General features: G+C 46.3%; 1 protein-coding gene across 1 annotated transcript; it reads left to right on the forward strand.

Annotated features, from left to right (window-relative positions):
* Window positions 1–979: 979 nt before the first annotated feature.
* On the forward strand, window positions 980–14,379 carry LOC102400446 (T-lymphocyte surface antigen Ly-9). The gene is made up of 5 exons (XM_006060302.3): window positions 980–1,106; window positions 8,950–9,291; window positions 11,441–11,713; window positions 12,431–12,697; window positions 13,979–14,379. Exons 1-5 carry the CDS (start codon window positions 1,058–1,060, stop codon window positions 14,056–14,058), a joined length of 1,011 nt encoding a protein of 336 aa, XP_006060364.1. The 5' UTR covers window positions 980–1,057; the 3' UTR covers window positions 14,059–14,379.
* Window positions 14,380–16,688: the final 2,309 nt, after the last annotated feature.

A 16,688-nucleotide genomic window follows, 5' to 3' on the forward strand; every position in this document is an offset into this window, starting at 1 on the left:
CTTGTCAAAATTTGAGAAGTAAGGGAGCCAACGGGGGACACTAGTCAAATCACATCATCACGGAGATGTCAGTGGAGTTTGCATAGCCTCGCAAAGCCATCAGGACTCTTAGGTGTGGAGAAGAAGGGAGGGATCTCTATACCTGCCCCAGCTCTACCTTTTCCCTCCATCCACCCATGGATCAGGACTTTTAAGACAACTCCGTCAACCATACCACCAACAAGCCAAGAGAGCAAAATAATATCTGGTAGTCCTTCATGGTTGGAGGTAGATGTGGGCCCAAAAGTCTTTTCTCCTGGATCCTTCCAGCCTTGTCTCTGTGCTAAAGAAGGTACAGTATGTAGGAACTAAATTCATATTATATGCTGATACTGAGCTAGTCACTAGGAACTAAAAGATGAAAAAGGTAGACCCTACCATCAAGGAGCTGAGAGTATACTGGGGAAAGAGTATGTGAGTAAGCAGACTTTTATAGTAAGCAAGGTGGATATAACCATAGAGGTGAATAGGAGGAAACTGAGAGGCCCAGAAGAGGGCACCTGCTCTGGCCTGGGGTTTCAGGGAAGTCTTTCTTAAGGTGGTCACAACTTGAGAACGGGAGGGTGGTGGAGAAAGGTGAACTAGGTGGCAGGGACTAGGGTAGCCCAGTAAACCAAGTTGCAGCAACCATTTCCAGCAGTAAGAAATCGTGTGTGGGGAGTCCTAGATGGGAGACTTGGTGACAGAACATGAGACCAAGCTCAAGACGGGAAGCCAGCAGAGCCTGAAGGATTTTGTCCTCCAGGACTGTGACCTTAGTTAGACTTTAGCTTATAAGGGGTGGGGGACTTTGGAAGGCTTTAAAGCAAGGCTGAGACATTGTCAGCTTTGCTTTTTAAATAGCTTACTCTGCTGCTTCTCGTGCTTCTTTCTTTCATGTTCATTTTTACATCCTGTGACTCAAAAGCTACATGTGATTAAATTGAGCTCTAAAAATGGGAAATGAAAGTCTGTGGGCTGACATTTACACGCATACAGTCCATTGGCTGTCCTGAGGCGGGCCAGTCTGCTGTGTAGAATGGGTTTTTCTTTCCTCTGGTCCTTGCTCCTCCTTGGTCTTCTCACTGGTGAGTCTGTCCCTGTCACTACCTCCCAGGCATCTCTACCTCCTTACACATTAGGCTTCTCTAGCAATAGGTCATTTTCACTGAAGATGTTGCTTCCCTGGGAGCCAGACTGTGTGTAAGTGCTTGTATATGTGTGTGAGGTGGGGAGGGAAGTAATGTGTGTGAGGTGTGTGTACTATCATCTCAGATCATGAAAACCTTGATTGTGTCTTGTCACTCTCACACTGCTAGTGAGTCACAAGGAGCCTGGACGTCCCCAGAAAGACTGAAGCTGGGGACTTGAGATAGAGGATCTGCCATAGTCAGTTCCTGGACCTCATCTGCATCTTGCCATCTCAAGCATAATCTCTTCCCTTCTGCCCCTGTGAGTCACCTTTACTGTGAATTGGGCTTTCCTGTCCCACAAATGACATCTTTAGGTGATCTCGAACCTAGCACCTTGTGACAGGTCCTGTCACTCTGAGTTCTTACTGCTCCTTCCCCTGTCCCCAAGGGCCTGAGTGGTGGCAGAAGACAGGCTTGGGAACTGGAGGCCAGGGGAACAGAACTCCTGAGAAACCCACGGTGAGGGACCAGGTTCTGCTCTTAATCCTCTGAGTTTCAGTCTTTCTTTCATCCTCCTTTGGGAGGAATGTGGCTTGTATTAGTTATCAGGGTCACCTGACTTCAGGGTGGCCCCCACCCTAGCCTTTAGGATGTGCCCTAAGCCTGCCATAGAATCCCTTGCTGCTGTGCGGCCCCATAGATGGCAGTCCACCAGATTCCCCCATCCCTGGGATTCTCCAGGCAAGAACACTGGAGTGGGTTGCCATTTCCTTCTCCATTGCATGAAAGTGAAAAGTGAAAGTGAAATCGCTGTTGTGCTGACTCTTAGCAACCCCATGGACTGCAGCCTACCTAGAGGTGTTTAAAACTTGGCAGTTTATAAAGAACTTTTACTCAAATTTAAAATAGTCTGATTCCCCCAACAATCTTGTGGTATAGATAAGGCAGAAAGTATTAAGCCCACTTTACAGAAGATGAACTAAGACATGAGGCGACACCTCCTGGCACACAGCTGGTGACTTGTGAGAATGGAAGTCAGTGCTGCTGTGGGAATGCAGAAGCAACAAGGAAACTCAGCCATATTCACAGAACTGAAAACTCAGAGAATGGATTCCTGTCAGGTTCCCCTTGCCGCCACTTTTCTGTCCTCCCACAGAGTAAATGAATCAATGAGCTTCCCTTCCTCTGTGGTGTCCAGGTCAGGCCCTTGGAGATCATTGTCCATGGGGCCTTCCTTTGGGCACATGAAGAAATGGGTGAGACAGATCTTGCCTTAAAAAAAAGTTCATATTTCTTGGGTTCAGTTCCAGAACTGTCTTTTGAGGCCTCTCGTGTGCTGGTGCTGGGCTGTGTGTGATGGGGTAGAGGTGAGTGGTACACAGGGAGGAATGAGGTGGGGTACAGTCCTGCTGTTGGCAGCACAGGGTAGTCGACAGAGCATCAGCTTTGCGGGCAGGCGAACTTGGGTTTCATGTGGACTCTGCTGCTTCCAATAGCCAGTGACTCTGGGCAAGTAGGCTTTTTAAGCTCTTTGAGTCTCATGGTCTTCATCTGTGAAGTGGGAATAAGAATATTGACCTTACTAGATTGCTGTGAAGGTTAAACAAAATAATGTGCTTCATGCACTTGGCAGAGTGTTTGGCACCGAGGACTCATGTCCTGAGCTGATCCTTTTCTGTCTCTTTCCCCCACTTGAATCCAGAAACAGGGTTCAGAAAAGGAAGCTCTGCACACATCCCACTGCACCTAGCCACTTGGCTAAACCATCAGCCTTACTCAACTTTATTGCTCAGATAACAAATGCCCTTCTATCTTCTCCTCTCCTTGGGAAACTCATGAGCTATGGGGAAAGACAAACAACACAGCTATTTGTATGAAGCAGAATGAAGTAAGTCAACAAACAAGCCAACAAAAAGCACAGTTTAGTTCAGTTCAGTCGCTCAGTTGTGTCTGACTCTTTGCGACCCCATGGACGGCAGCATGCCAGGCTTCCCTTTCCATCACCAACTCCTGGAGCCTACTCAAACTCATGTCCATCGAGTCGTGATGCCATCCAACCATCTCATCCTCTGTTGTCCCCTTCTCCTCCCACCTTCAATTACTCCCAGCATTAGGATCTTTTCTAATGAGTCAGCTCTTCACATCAGGTGGCCTAAGTATTGGTGCTTTCAGCTTCAGCATCAGTGCTTCCAGTGAATATTCAGGACTGATCTGCTTTAGGATAGGCTGGTTTGATCTCCTTGCAGTCCAAAGGACTCTCAAGAGTCTTCTTCAACACCACAGTTCAAAAGCATCAATTCTTTGGAGCTCAGCTTTCTTTATAGTCCAACTCTCACATCCATACACGTCCACTGAAAAAACCATAGCTTTGACTAGATGGACTTCTGTCGGCAAAGTAATGTCTATGCTTTTTCATATGCTGTCTAGGTTTGTCATAGCTTTTCTTCCAAGGAGCAAGCGTCTTTTAATTTCATGGCTCCAGTCACCATCTGCAGTGCTTTTGGAGCCCAAGAAAATAAAGTCTGCCACTGTTTCCATTTTCCCCCCATCTATTAGTAACAGGCAAATTTGGCCTTGGAATACAGAATGAAGCAGGGCAAAGACTAATAGAGTTTTGCCAAGAAACTGCACTGGTCATAACAAACACCCTCTTCCAACAACACAAGAGAAGACTCTACACATGGACATCACCAGATGGTCAACACCAAAATCAGATTGATTATATTCTTTGCAGCCAAAGATGGAGAAGCTCTATACAGTCAGCAAAAACAAGACCAGGAGCTGACTGTGGCTCAGACCATGAACTCCTTATTGCCAAATTCAGACTTAAATTGAAGAAAGTAGGGAAAATCACTAGACCATTCAGGTATGACCTAAATCAAACCCCTTATGATTATACAGTGGAAGTGAGAAATAGATTTAAGGACCTAGATCTGATAGATAGAGTGCCTGATGAACTATGGAATGAGGTTCATGACATTGTACAGGAGACAGGGATCAAGACCATTCCCATAGAAAAGGAATGCAAAAAAGCAAAATGGCTATCTGGGGAGGCCTTACAAATAGCTGTGAAAAGAAGAGAAGCGAAAAGCAAAGGAGAAAAGGAAAGATATAAACATCTGAATGCAGAGTTCCAAAGAATAGCAAGAAGAGATAAGAAAGCCTTCTTCAGCAATCAATGCAAAGAAATAGAGGAAAACACCAGAATGGGAAAGACTAGGGATCTCTTCAAGAAAATCAGAGATACCAAAGGAAAATTTCATGCAAAGATGAGCTCGATAAAGGACAGAAATGGTATGGACCTAACAGAAGCAGAAGATATTAAGAAGAGATGGCAAGAATAAACAGAAGAACTGTACAAAAAAGATCCTCACGACCCAGATGATCACGATGGTGTGATCACTGACCTAGAGCCAGACATCCTGGAATGTGAAGTCAAGTGGGCCTTAGAAAGCATCACTACAAGCAAAGCTAGTGGAGGTGATGGAATTCCAGTGGAGCTATTCCAAATCCTGAAAGATGAGCTGTGAAAGTGCTGCACTCAATATGCCAGCAAATTTGGAAAACTCAGCAGTGGCCACAGGACTGGAAAAGGTCAGTGTTCATTCCAATTCCAAAGAAAGGCAATGCCAAAGAATGCTCAAACTACCTCACAATTGCACTCATCTCACACGCTAGTAAAATAATGCTCAAAATTCTCCAAGCCAGGCTTCAGCAATACGTGCACCATGTACTTCCTGATGTTCAAGCTGGTTTTAGAAAAGGCAGAGGAACCAGAGATCAAATTGCCAACATCCGCTGGATCATAGAAAAAGCAAGAGAGTTCCAGAAAAACATCTATTTCTGCTTTATTGACTATGCCAAAGCCTTTGACTGTGTGGATCACAATAAACTGTGGAAAATTCTGAAAGAGATGGGAATACCAGACCACCTGATCTGCCTCTTGAGAAATTTGTATGCAGATCAGGAAGCAACAGTTAGAACTGGACATGGAACAACAGACTGGTTCCAAATAGGAAAAGGAGTTCGTCAAGGCTGTATATTGTCACCCTGTTTATTTAACTTCTATGCAGAGTACATCATGAGAAACGCTGGACTGGAAGAAACACAAACTGGAATCAAGATTGCCGGGAGAAATCTCAATAACCTCAGATATGCAGATGACACCACCCTTATGGCAGAAAGTGAAGCAGAACTCATAAGCCTCTTGATGAAAGTGAAAGTGGAGAGTGAAAAAGTTGGCTTAAAGCTCAACATTCAGAAAACGAAGATCATGGCATCCGGTCCCATCACTTCATGGGAAATAGATGGGGAAACAGTGGAAACAGTGTCAGACTTTATTTTTCTGGGCTCCAAAATCACTACAGATGGTGACTGCAGCCATGAAATTAAAAGACGCTTATTCCTTGGAAGGAAAGTTATGACCAACCTAGATAGCATATTCAAAAGCAGAGACATTACTTTGCCAACAAAGGTTTGTCTAGTCAAGGCTATGGTTTTTCCTGTGGTCACGTATGGATGTGAGAGTTGGACTGTGAAGAAGGCTGAGCGCCGAAGAATTGATGCTTTTGAACTGTGGTGTTGGAGAAGACTCTTGAGAGTCCCTTGGACTGCAAGGAGATCCAACCAGTCCATTCTGAAGGAGATCAGCCCTGGGATTTCTTTGGGAGGAATGATGCTAAAGCTGAAACTCCAGTACTTTGGCCACCTGATGGGAAGAGTTGACTCATTGGAAAAGACCCTGATTCTGGGAGGGATTGGGGGCAGGAGGAGAAGGGGATGACAGAGGATGAGATGGCTGGATGGCATCACTGAGTCGATGGGTGTGAGTCTCAGTGAACTCCGGGAGTTGGTGATGGACAGTGAGGCCTGGCATGCTGCGATTCATGGGGTCGCAAAGAGTCGGACACAACTGAGAGACTGATCTGATCTGATCTGATGAGACTGGACGCCATGATCTTAATTTTTTGAATGTTGAGTTTTTAGCCAGTTTTTCCACTCTCCTTTTCACTTTCAACAAGAGGCTCTTTAGTTCTTTGCTTTCTGCCATAAGGGTGGTGTCATCTGCATGTCCATGGTTATTGATATTTCTCCTGGCAATCTTGATTCCAGCTTGTGCTTCATCCAGCCTGGCATTTCACATGATGTACTCTGCTGCTGCTGCTAAGTCATTTCAGTAGTGTCCAACTCTGTGTGACCCCATAGATGGCAGCCCACCAGGCTCCGCCATCCCTGGGATTCTTCAGGCAAGAACACTGGAGTTGGTTTCCATTTCCTTCTCCAATGCATGAAAGTGAAAAGTGAGAGTGAAGTCGCTCAGTTGTGTCCGACTCTTAGCCACCCCATGGACTGCAGCCTACCAGGCCCCTCCGTCCTTGGGATTTTCCAGGCAAGAGTACTGGAGTGGGTTTCCATTGCCTTCTCCAATGTACTCTGCATATAACTTAAATAAGCAGGGTGACAATATACAGCCTTGATGTACTCCTTTCCCAGTTTGGAACCAGTCTGTTATTCCATGTCCCGTTCTAACTGTTACTTCTTAACCTGCATACAGATTTCTCAGGCGGCAAATCAGGTGGTCTGGTATTCTCATCTCTTGAAGAATTTTCCCCAGTTTGTTGTGATCCACACAGTCAAAGGCTTTGGCATAGTTAATAAAGCAGAAGTAGTTATTTTCCTGAACTCACTAGTTTTTTCGATCATCCAACAGATGTTGGCAATTTAATCTCTGGTTCCTCTGCCTTTTCTAAATCCAGTTTGAACATCTGGAAGTTCTCGGTTCATGTACTATTGAAGCCTGGCTTGGAGAAATTTGAGCATTACTTTGCTAACATGTGAAATGAGTGCAATTGTGTGGTAGCTTGAACATTCTTCGGCATTGCCTTTCTTTGGGATTGGAATGAAAACTGACCTTTCCCAGTCCTGTGGTCACTGCTGAGTTTTCCAAATTTGCTGGCATATTGAGTGAAGCACTTTAACAGCATCATCTTTTAGGATTTGAAATAGCTCAGCTGGAATTCCATAACCTCCACTAGCTTTGTTCCTAGTGATGCTTCCATAGGCTGAAGGAAACTGGGAGGTAGGCATGGCTGGACCAGAAGTATGGAGCTCAGCTAAGGCCTCAGAAAGGAAGCAGCTCTTGAACTAAGCTTAAGGAATCACTGTACTCAAGGGTGAGCATAGGTCCTTGATCAAGGGTGGAATTCTTCCAAGCTGGACTGAAGGTTCTGGGCCAACTTGAGACAGGAAGATACATCTGGTGTCAGCACTGCCTTGGCATGCTTCCAGTCAACTTGTACATTCCTCCAAGTGGAGCCAGAAGAGCTGCATGGGAAGAAGGAACAGCAGGTCATAGGGTGGATTCTGTGGTGGGCACAGGGGACACTGCATGTCCCCCAGTGTGGAGTGCCCACCCGCAGCATAGCAAGCTCTCTCCTGCTCCTCATCACCACAGCTACTATCACAGGACTTCTCAGTTCAACTTTCAGCAGAAAAGCCTGCACCAGCTTACTTCAGTGACATTGAAAGAGTGAGTGAGTGTTAGTTGCTCAGTTGTGTCTGAATCTTTTCAACCCCATGGACTATAGACAGCCGGGTTCCTCTGCCCAGGGAACTCTCTAGGCAAGAATACTGGAGTGGGTTTCCATTCCCTTCTCCAGGCGATCTTCCCAACCCAGAGATCGAACTCAGGTCTCCCACATTGCAGGCAGATTCTTTACCATCTGAGGCACCAGGGAAACCCTCAGTGACATTAAGTGTCTTGAATAATACCATAGTGAGGTATTTACATGATTGTCTCATTTAACACAAAATCCTGGAAGATGACAACCCTGTTTCACAGGTTAGAAAACTTGGACTCAGAGAGGTTAAGTAACTTGCCCAAGATCGCACAGCTAGCACTTGGTAGAGCAAGGGCTTGAACTCGGGCAGTCTGACTAGTGCCCTGGAGTTACACTCTTCTCTCAAGTGCATTATAGGCTGGTATCCAAATGCTTGTCCCTCTCACCATGCTTAATGTGGCCTGGCCAGCACAACACTAGCCCTCCAGCTCTAGAAAGATGTGTTCCCAGATTCTGGCTGCACCTGAGAGGAGCTAGCTTTTGTCTTAGAAGTGGCCAAATAAGCAATTATGGGGGATGCTGCAAGGCAATTCTTGCATGGATGCGACTGGGCTGGATGATTTCTGTTCCTTTTCCCTGAATTGGCAAGAGATGGACTCACAGAAACAGTAGAGATTATCCAGCTCCCTCCCCCCACACCAGAGCCCCTCCCAAGGATTTTGCTTACTCTCCAGGACAGCCTTCATTGATTATTTTCTTATATGTTAATTAATTAATATAAATGTGGAAGGAAACCATTGTGGTGTGGAGGTTGTTGTTTTTCAGTCACTGTCATGTCCGACTCTTTGCGACCCCAAGGACTGCAGCACACCAGGCTTCCCTATCTTCTACTACCTCCTAGAATTTGCTCAAACTCATGTCCATTGAGTCGGTGATGGATTCTCTCATCCTCTTATATCCCCTTCACCTTTTGCCCTCAATCTTTCCCACCATCAGGGTCTTTTCCAATGAGCTGGCTCTTTGCATCAGATGGCCAAAGTATTGGAGCTTCAACTTCTGCATCAATCCCTCTTGAGTTCTAGTTCTGTCTATAACTAGCAATGTTGTTTTGAGCAAGGCACCTATATTCTGTGGGTCTCTATTTTCTCACCTATAAAATAGGAATACTAATCATGGCCCTGACTCTCCCTCAGGCCTGCTGTGAGCCTTCAATGTAACAGGCTGTTCTCTGTCTGCAGGACCAGGGGCTTCCAGAGCCCCCATGGTGGTAACTGGGACCCTGGGGGGCTCTGTCACTCTGCCTCTGCAGCTGCAGGATGGACAGCAGGTGGAGAGCATCTCCTGGGTAAGTCGCTCAGTCCCTGGGGCAATAGCCACGGTAACCTTGGTAGAAGCTGGAGGACCAGACACCTTTCACCAGGCAGAATCACGGTACTGGGGTCGTCTGAGTGTGGTGGGCCCAGACCACTCCCTGCAGATCAGCCACCTGAATTGGGCAGACGCGGGGTCCTACCGAGCCCACGTTAATCTTCAGAGCTCCCGCCTCACCCACACCAGGGAGTACAGCTTGCACATCTATGGTGAGTGTCCAGGGTATGGCAACAGGTGGGTGTGTGTGGAGCCTGTCTTTCAGTCACTTTTATAGCCTTTCCCACTTCCCTTTTATAAACAATTATAGTTTTCTTTCTAATTATGAGACTAACATGGGCTTAACTGAGAAAAACATGGAAAGTAGAGTTGCCTGGGAAAATATCCTAAAAAATGTTGAAGGCTGGGATGTGTCCCAGACCAATTGCAGTAGAATCCCTGCGTTTGGGCAGAGAATGGGATTCCAGGCCCTGAGAACCAGCTTCTGCCACAACCGACTTGTGAGGTCTCAAGCCTCCTCCTTGCTAAAATAGAACATTACCTTTCGTGAGAATAAAATTCACGGGAAAGAGCTTTGTAAAGCTCTGTACAGATGCAGGAGAACACTACTATCATATTCCTCAAGGAAATGTCAGTGATTGTTTTAGCAGGGGAATCTACAAAGAATAGAGTGGGGCAGGGTGCCAGGCACACACAGCAGCAATGTTGGCCAGCGGAGACAGTCAGGTACTTTTAGATTTAGCCTGCTTATTACTTATGTAGAGAGGGAGAGGGGCCAAAGGGCTCAGATCCCTGGGTCCTCATCCCACAGCCCAGAAAGGATGACCCTGAGGCTAAAGGGGCCAGATGACCATAATGAGAGTTGCTGAGAAGCCAATTCTAGACTGCAGAGAAGTTTCATAGTCAGCAGCTCTGTTCTGTGGGGATGGAGCAGGAAGTCTGGGACCTCAAGACAAAAACAGTCTCATGACAGCCTCCCAGGAGGGACCAGTGGGAGGCCTGTGGGAGATGGCTTCAAGGAAATGCCTCACAGGCCACCCACTTCTCATGTTCTGGGAGGATCACAAGGCCTTTGCAAGACTTGGATTAGATGTGATTCCAGTCTTTGCCTGAGGAACAAGGTTGCCGTGGATGGCAAGTTCACCAGGCAAGGTCACCAGGATGCTGTGGCCAGAATGTACCAATGAATCATGAGGATGAACACAGGAAGATGAGTGATTGCGGGAAAGTGGAGAACCTTCTCATACAACTTCCTGGGTTATGGAACAGGGAATATTCCTATTATTAATAGATGAAGGTTTTTTTTTTTTTTTTTTAAACTTGGGTTGACAGAATTGCCCTGGTCAGGTTTGCACGGTTGGGGTGAAAGCATTTCTGTCATAAATTAGCTTGGGATGACTGTGGCCCATTCCTCAGACAGAGCAAGGGAACACTGGGTGGTGGGCTGTTGGGACCTGGGGTAGGGCTGTTCACCCAGAGATGGTGGGAGATCCCCTCTCACTGTGCTGATGGCTGTTCTGGTAGGACAAGCTCAGTGTGGATTCTGAACAGGATATAGGGCTGTGCTAACTGATCAGAGTTGGGGTCTTCCAGAGATGGTTTCTGGGGCAACAGTTATGATAAAAGTCCAGATTTTCATGCTTCACAGGGCATTTCCCAAGTCACGGTTGTCCCATGACAGCTTTGCTGGCAGGTAGGAAAGTACCAGTCACTCAGTGGTGTCCAACTCTTTATGACTTCATGAACTATACAGTACATGGAATTCTCCAGGCCAGAATACTGGAGTGGGTAGCCTTTCCCTTCTCCAGGGGATCCTCCCAACCCAGGGATTGAAGCCAGGTCTCCGCATTACAGGCAGATTTTTTACCAGCTGAGCCACAAGGGAAGCCCAGGTAGGAAAAAGGGTTTTTATTTCTAGGCTAAGGAGATAGACAGCATATGAAAAATCAGAGATGTTACTTTGCCAACAAAAGCCCATCTAGTCAAAGCTATAGTTTTTACAGTAGTCAGGTATGGGTGTGAGAGTTGGACCATAAAAGAAAGCTGAGCGCCAAAGAATTGATGCTTCTGAACTGTGGTGTTGAAGACCCTTGAGGGTCCCTTGGGCTGTAAGGAGATCAAACCCATCAATGAAGCTACTACTTCATACTATTGTTCCGAGAATCAGAGGAGATATTAAGTGACACATCTTATAAGGCCCAAAGCTCTAGAATAGATGTGGGTGGATTCTACCTCTGTTGCTTGTTATGTGTATTCAGGGTGGTGCAGGGTCTTGGTGGCAGCACTTCCTACTTCTGCCCCATGAAGGGAAGGCCCAGAGCAATTTCCCAGTCCTCAGCTGGTTCTTTTTCTGACACACAGAGCCGCTGGCCCAGCCCCGTGTCACAGTGAGCACCAGGATTAGTGGGAATGGACACTGCCTCATCATCCTGACATGCGTGGCAGAAAGCAGAGGAGGCACTGTGACCTACAGCTGGGCGCCCCTGGGACCCCAGACTGCTGTGTCCCATGGAGGGTCTGTCCTGAGTGTCAGCTTGCGGCCTGGGGACAGCGCGCTGAACTTCACCTGCACGGTCAAGAACCCAGTCAGTAACAGTAGCTCCCTTCCCATCTTGGTGCCGCCTTCATGCACAGGTACCTGGAATCCGAGCATGCACCCTACTTGACAGCTCTGAAATGGAAGGTGGAGGAAGGAGTCCTGTCCCCTTCAGGCCCCGAGGAGAAAGGCAAACACTCGAGAGAGAGTGGGTGGGCCAGGGTGTGTCTCAGTGGTTGGGGAGAGGGAGACCCACTGGAGTCGAGGGGGAGGCTGGAGGGGTCTAGGCAGGAGGGGCTGGCTAGGACCTGTGGCTGCCCTGAGCAGGCAGGGAGGCCCTGACGCAGAAGCTGTGGTTTTCTGTCTCCATCTGCAGGGCCAGGAGTCCTAGGTGGCGAGGAATCAGTAGGGGAGACAGTGATCGGCATTCTTGGGAAGTCAGCCACTCTGCCCCTGGAGGTCCCAGTGGGGCAGGAGGTAGAAAAGGTTACCTGGAGCTCTCGAGGCCTTGTTGCTATTTTGCGACCAGGACCGGCAGGGGAGCCAATCCTGGTTGCTGGGACTCAGGGACCCTACAGCCAGCGACTGAGCATCCCCCGCCACAACTACTCTCTTCAGATCAGCTCCCTGAGGCTGCAGGACTCTGGCCCCCTGGATAACTCTGCATTGTCCCCCAGTCAACATCACCAAGGATTTCATCCTGTATGTCTATGGTGAGGGGGTTAGAGAGCTTACGTTTGAACTTGACCTTCCCTCTCCTCTGCTTGGCCAGCCTGGAGCCTTCTCATAGCTTGAACTTTCCTTTCTTGGCACAGAGAGACCGCAGGAGCCCAAAGTCACAGCCAGCTCTCAGATCATGAAGGATGGGACCTGCTTCATCACTCTGGCCTGTTCGCTGGACCAGGCTGGAGAGGATGTTCAGTACAGCTGGGATCCCCAAGGCCAGGGGGCAGTTGTGTCACACGGGGGCACCACTCTCAGCATCTCCTGGAGATCTGGGGTCAGCGATAGCTATCTCTGTACAGTCAAGAACCCCGTCAGCCAGAGCTCCAGCTCCATCTCCGTCAAGCCCCTCTGCTCAGGTAACCGCTTCCTTCTGAGAACCCTTCTTTCCCAGTCCAGATTCTCAGCATGCCTGCCTTCCTTGGGGTTCTGGGAATGACTGAAGAAAAGGAGGGCTGGGTTAGTTTGCAACAGGGAGCGTCTCTGGGGTGGCCGGAGATGAGAACCTGGGAGCTCTGCTCACCTTCTGTCAGCCCTGTGCCTAGATGTGCAGCAGGCTCAGCTGGGTAACAGCTCGTTCCTGGGGCTCCCTGAGGAAAGCTGCTTCATTCACCCCATTCAGTGCTGCAGAGCCCCTGGAGGAGGGGCCCCAGACCTCCTTGCCTGTGAAGCTTCTGCCCTTCTCCTTGCCTGTAGCTGCTCTGAGAGGGCATTGGGACTGTGTTCTTCTGGTGGGCAAGGGTGGCTTCTCCTGGCTTCCACAGGCCACGGCAGGAAACCACCTCAGTCCCAACACACCTGTCCCTCTCGTCTTCTCTGCTGACTTCTGAAGAGGTTGTCTCTGCTTCCTGTCTCTGGTTCCTCACTAATCATCCACTCTTCAACCCCTTGTGGCTGGTTTGTCCCAGGGGCATCCTGATGGCTGAGCTCATGGGTTACTCCTCAATTGTTATCCTTGACCTGCTTTCCTCAGCCACCTGGGCAGCTCTCTCCTGGACTTTTTCTCTCCAGCCACCATCCTTTTCAGGACTGATGCTGTCCTTTGCCCAGGCCTCTCCCTGCACCTCTTCTTTTCTTCCTGTTGCCAAAGGCAGAAAGTCAGGCGTTATTTAGAACGCTTATCTTCCCCGTGCTACCTGCCCTTACTCACACCTTCCTTGCTTCACATATTCTTCACCTGGTCTCCTAACTTCTCGCCCCTCCCAATCACCCTCCTGATGGTGCTGCTAGGGGACTTCTAAGTGAAAGAAATGCTTGTGTTTCTTTTCTGCTTCAAACACTTTGGTGTCTGCCCAGTATCTAAAGTACAAATATTTTAGCACCTCTTTGTTCATAAGCAGCACACATTTACAGAGCATTTTTAAGGCCTGTGTTGTTCTAGTCATTGAAGATACGGTGGAGAAGAGGTCTGGATAAATTCCCACCCTTTGGGGAACTCACAATCGTCACCACCTTCAGCTAACTCTAGTAAATGACTTTAGAAGAACATGGAGCATGCTGTAAAATGGCCTTTGTGCATGTGTCTGTCTCCTCAACTGAATCATGACAAAGCCCATGCTTACCTTTCTCTACACCTCCAATTCCCAGCTTGTAATAGATGTTTAAACTGTGATCCTAACCTGTGATCATTGTTAATTCAGGTTCCTTCCTACCCTGCTGCCTGAGGAAAGAGTTTCTTCTCTTTTTGATCCTGGGAGCTTTGCAGATTAAACAGATTTGAACTTGACATGTGGAGAAGCCAAGAGTGGGAATGTGAAAAGAAGGTCACTCTGTGAAACACAGATAAGGAAGTCTACACAGAGAAAGAAAGAGGAATGTGGCCTGATACCCAAATCTGCAGGTGTGAGAGAGAAACACTTGTACTGATTAAAGCAGGAAACCTATTTTGTTTGCAAACTGAGTTCAAAACAATGAAGAAACAGCTACGTATTTTCTGTTTAAAACCATCTGCTTATGTTTTGTTTAATTGTGTTTTAATGTGTTCAGAAAGAAAAATTGAATGGTTTGAAATATAATGATAATAAAATTGTTAAATATTGTGCATAAGATATTATTTTTTGTTAAAATTTATGTAAATGGGCTCAGAGAGCCCAGATTCAACTTAAATTTTGTCTCCTTGGAGCATTCTTTCACCACCTTATTTAAGCAAATCTTCCTGGGTCATTGTACCCAGTTGGTTTTGTCAAATTATCACAATTTGTAAGTATATATTAATTTGTTAGTTTACTTGTTTTTGTCTATCTCCCCCACAAGACATTCAGCCATTGAGGGTTCTTGGCTCATGGTAGATATTTCAATATATATATATATTTTAACACATGAATGACTAGGTGGATCGGAGTTGAGAAAATTCTTTTTAAGATTTGAGGACTATTAGGAAGCTTCATAAAAAGTGGAGTCCTATATGATTGTGTGTTTTTTTTTCCTTTCTGCTTTTGATAAAAGGAAGAAGAAAATGGAATCTTTAATCTAAAATTTCCTTGAGTGTTCAATAGTTAGCAAAAGAAAGAAGTTGGAGGTTTTGACAGCAAGCTGCTTTGAAGTGCTAAATAGATTGCTCTAGAATTAGAACCATGTGCAAACAATGGAGCCAAAAGTATAATTTAGGTGAGAGAATGACCTTGAACATCTCTTTTTTTCACTCTCAACTGATTACTTTAGTTCCTACTTCACTTACAGTGAGGATTGACACTCCATCCAGTACAAAGATTCTAGTAAGCAGTTGGTGATATATCCTGAAATATAAATAGGCAGCCAAGATCGCAAGATATTTGAGGAAAACTGTGAATGAGAGTCTTCAGACAAACAGAATCAATTAAAAAAAGAAAAAAGAAAAAAACTTGAAAGAGAGAGCATGCAGGGAGCAAGAGAAAAAAAAAAAAAACTCCCCCCAAATCTGTATTCAATATTCTTAGAAACATGAGAAGATATTACATTTTAAAAAGGAATAGAATGGAGTATGATGGAGTAGGAAGACCCTGAACTCTCTTCCTCCCATGAAGAAAGAAGGAAAGTGAAGTCATTCAGTCGTGTCCGACTCTTTGCTACCCCGTGGACTGTAGCCCACCAGGCTCCTCCATCCCTGGGAGTCTCCAGGCAAGAATACAGGAGTGGGTTGCCATTTCCTTCTCTAGGGGATCTTCCTGACCCAGGGATCGACCCCAGGTCTCCTGCATTGCAGGCAGTCACTTTAACCTCTGAGCCACCATGGAAGCCCATGGGCACACAAATTATAACTATTTACAGAGAACTATCAATCAATGAGAAAAGCTGGAAGACTAGCAGAAAAGATTTTCTACAACTAAAGAGGCAAGGAAGTAACAACAGTGAGACACGGTATGTATAGTCAAGACCAGTATCCTCAGGTAGACAATCCACAGATGAGAGGACAATTGCAATTACAAATGTTCTCCCCAGGGAGTGAGTGGTCTGAGCCCCATGTCGAGATCCCCAGAGCAGAGGTCCTGCACTGGGGGAAGATGAGTCCCCAGAATGTTTGGCTTTGAAGATCACTGGGGCTTACTTGTGGGAGAGCCGGAGAGCTGTGGGGAATAGAGACTCCACCCTTTAAAAATTTTACTTATTAATTTTTATTGAAGTATAGTCAGTTACAATATTGTGTTAGTTTCAGGCATACAGCAAAGTGATTTATCACCCCCTCCACCTTCTCCTTTGGTAACCAAAAGTTTGTTTTCTATGTCTGTGACTCTGCTTCTGTTTTGTAAATAAGATTTGTGGTTATCAGAAGCAGTAAGGTAGGAGGGAGAATTGGATGAACTGGTGTTTAAAAAGTACAAACTTCCAGTTATAAGATAAATAAATATAGGGATGTAATATACAGCATGATAAACATAATCAACATTGATGTATTTACATGTAAAAGTAGTTAAGAGGATAAATCCTAAAGTGACATTTTTTGAGGTCACATATTATGAAGCCCTACTGGCAGGATTCAGAGTTCTGAAGGCACAGGAAAAGTGGAATTGCTAGATTACTTGATGCCTGTGTTTGACCACATTAAGCTAAGTTTTACCAGTGGAAATGATTGGCTTGAGGAAAAACCAAGAGCTGTTAGAAAGGAAATGGAGTCATAATGCTCTATGTGACTCACATGCAAGAATATATTATCTTAAATATTGAATATTAGTTTAACAAAAAGGCATGTCACCACTCTCCTGGTAGACTTTGTGGAAAGTTTTTTGCATTGTTAAGGGCTATAGGGAGGATGTGGGGTGGCAGTGAGCAAGGTGAAGAAGTGTAGGGTATAAGACAGCCAAATACCCATTCCCGTAGCATGAAGTCAATAAATAGTGCCTGAACTCAAGAAATAGCAGAACTGGATATATTATT

This window comes from Bubalus bubalis, chromosome 6, assembly GCF_019923935.1.
Source record: "Bubalus bubalis isolate 160015118507 breed Murrah chromosome 6, NDDB_SH_1, whole genome shotgun sequence".
Classification (NCBI taxonomy): Eukaryota; Metazoa; Chordata; class Mammalia; order Artiodactyla; family Bovidae; genus Bubalus; species Bubalus bubalis.

Excerpts from the sequence above, each read along its gene's own strand:
- LOC102400446 (XM_006060302.3), top strand. The coding sequence starts at position 1,058 with ATGGGTTTTTCTTTCCTCTGGTCCTTGCTCCTCCTTGGTCTTCTCACT. Across the intron at positions 9,292-11,440 it reads GTACAGCTTGCACATCTATG|AGCCGCTGGCCCAGCCCCGT; the intron begins GTGAGTGTCCAG and ends TCTGACACACAG. Across the intron at positions 11,714-12,430 it reads GGTGCCGCCTTCATGCACAG|AGAGACCGCAGGAGCCCAAA; the intron begins GTACCTGGAATC and ends TTCTTGGCACAG.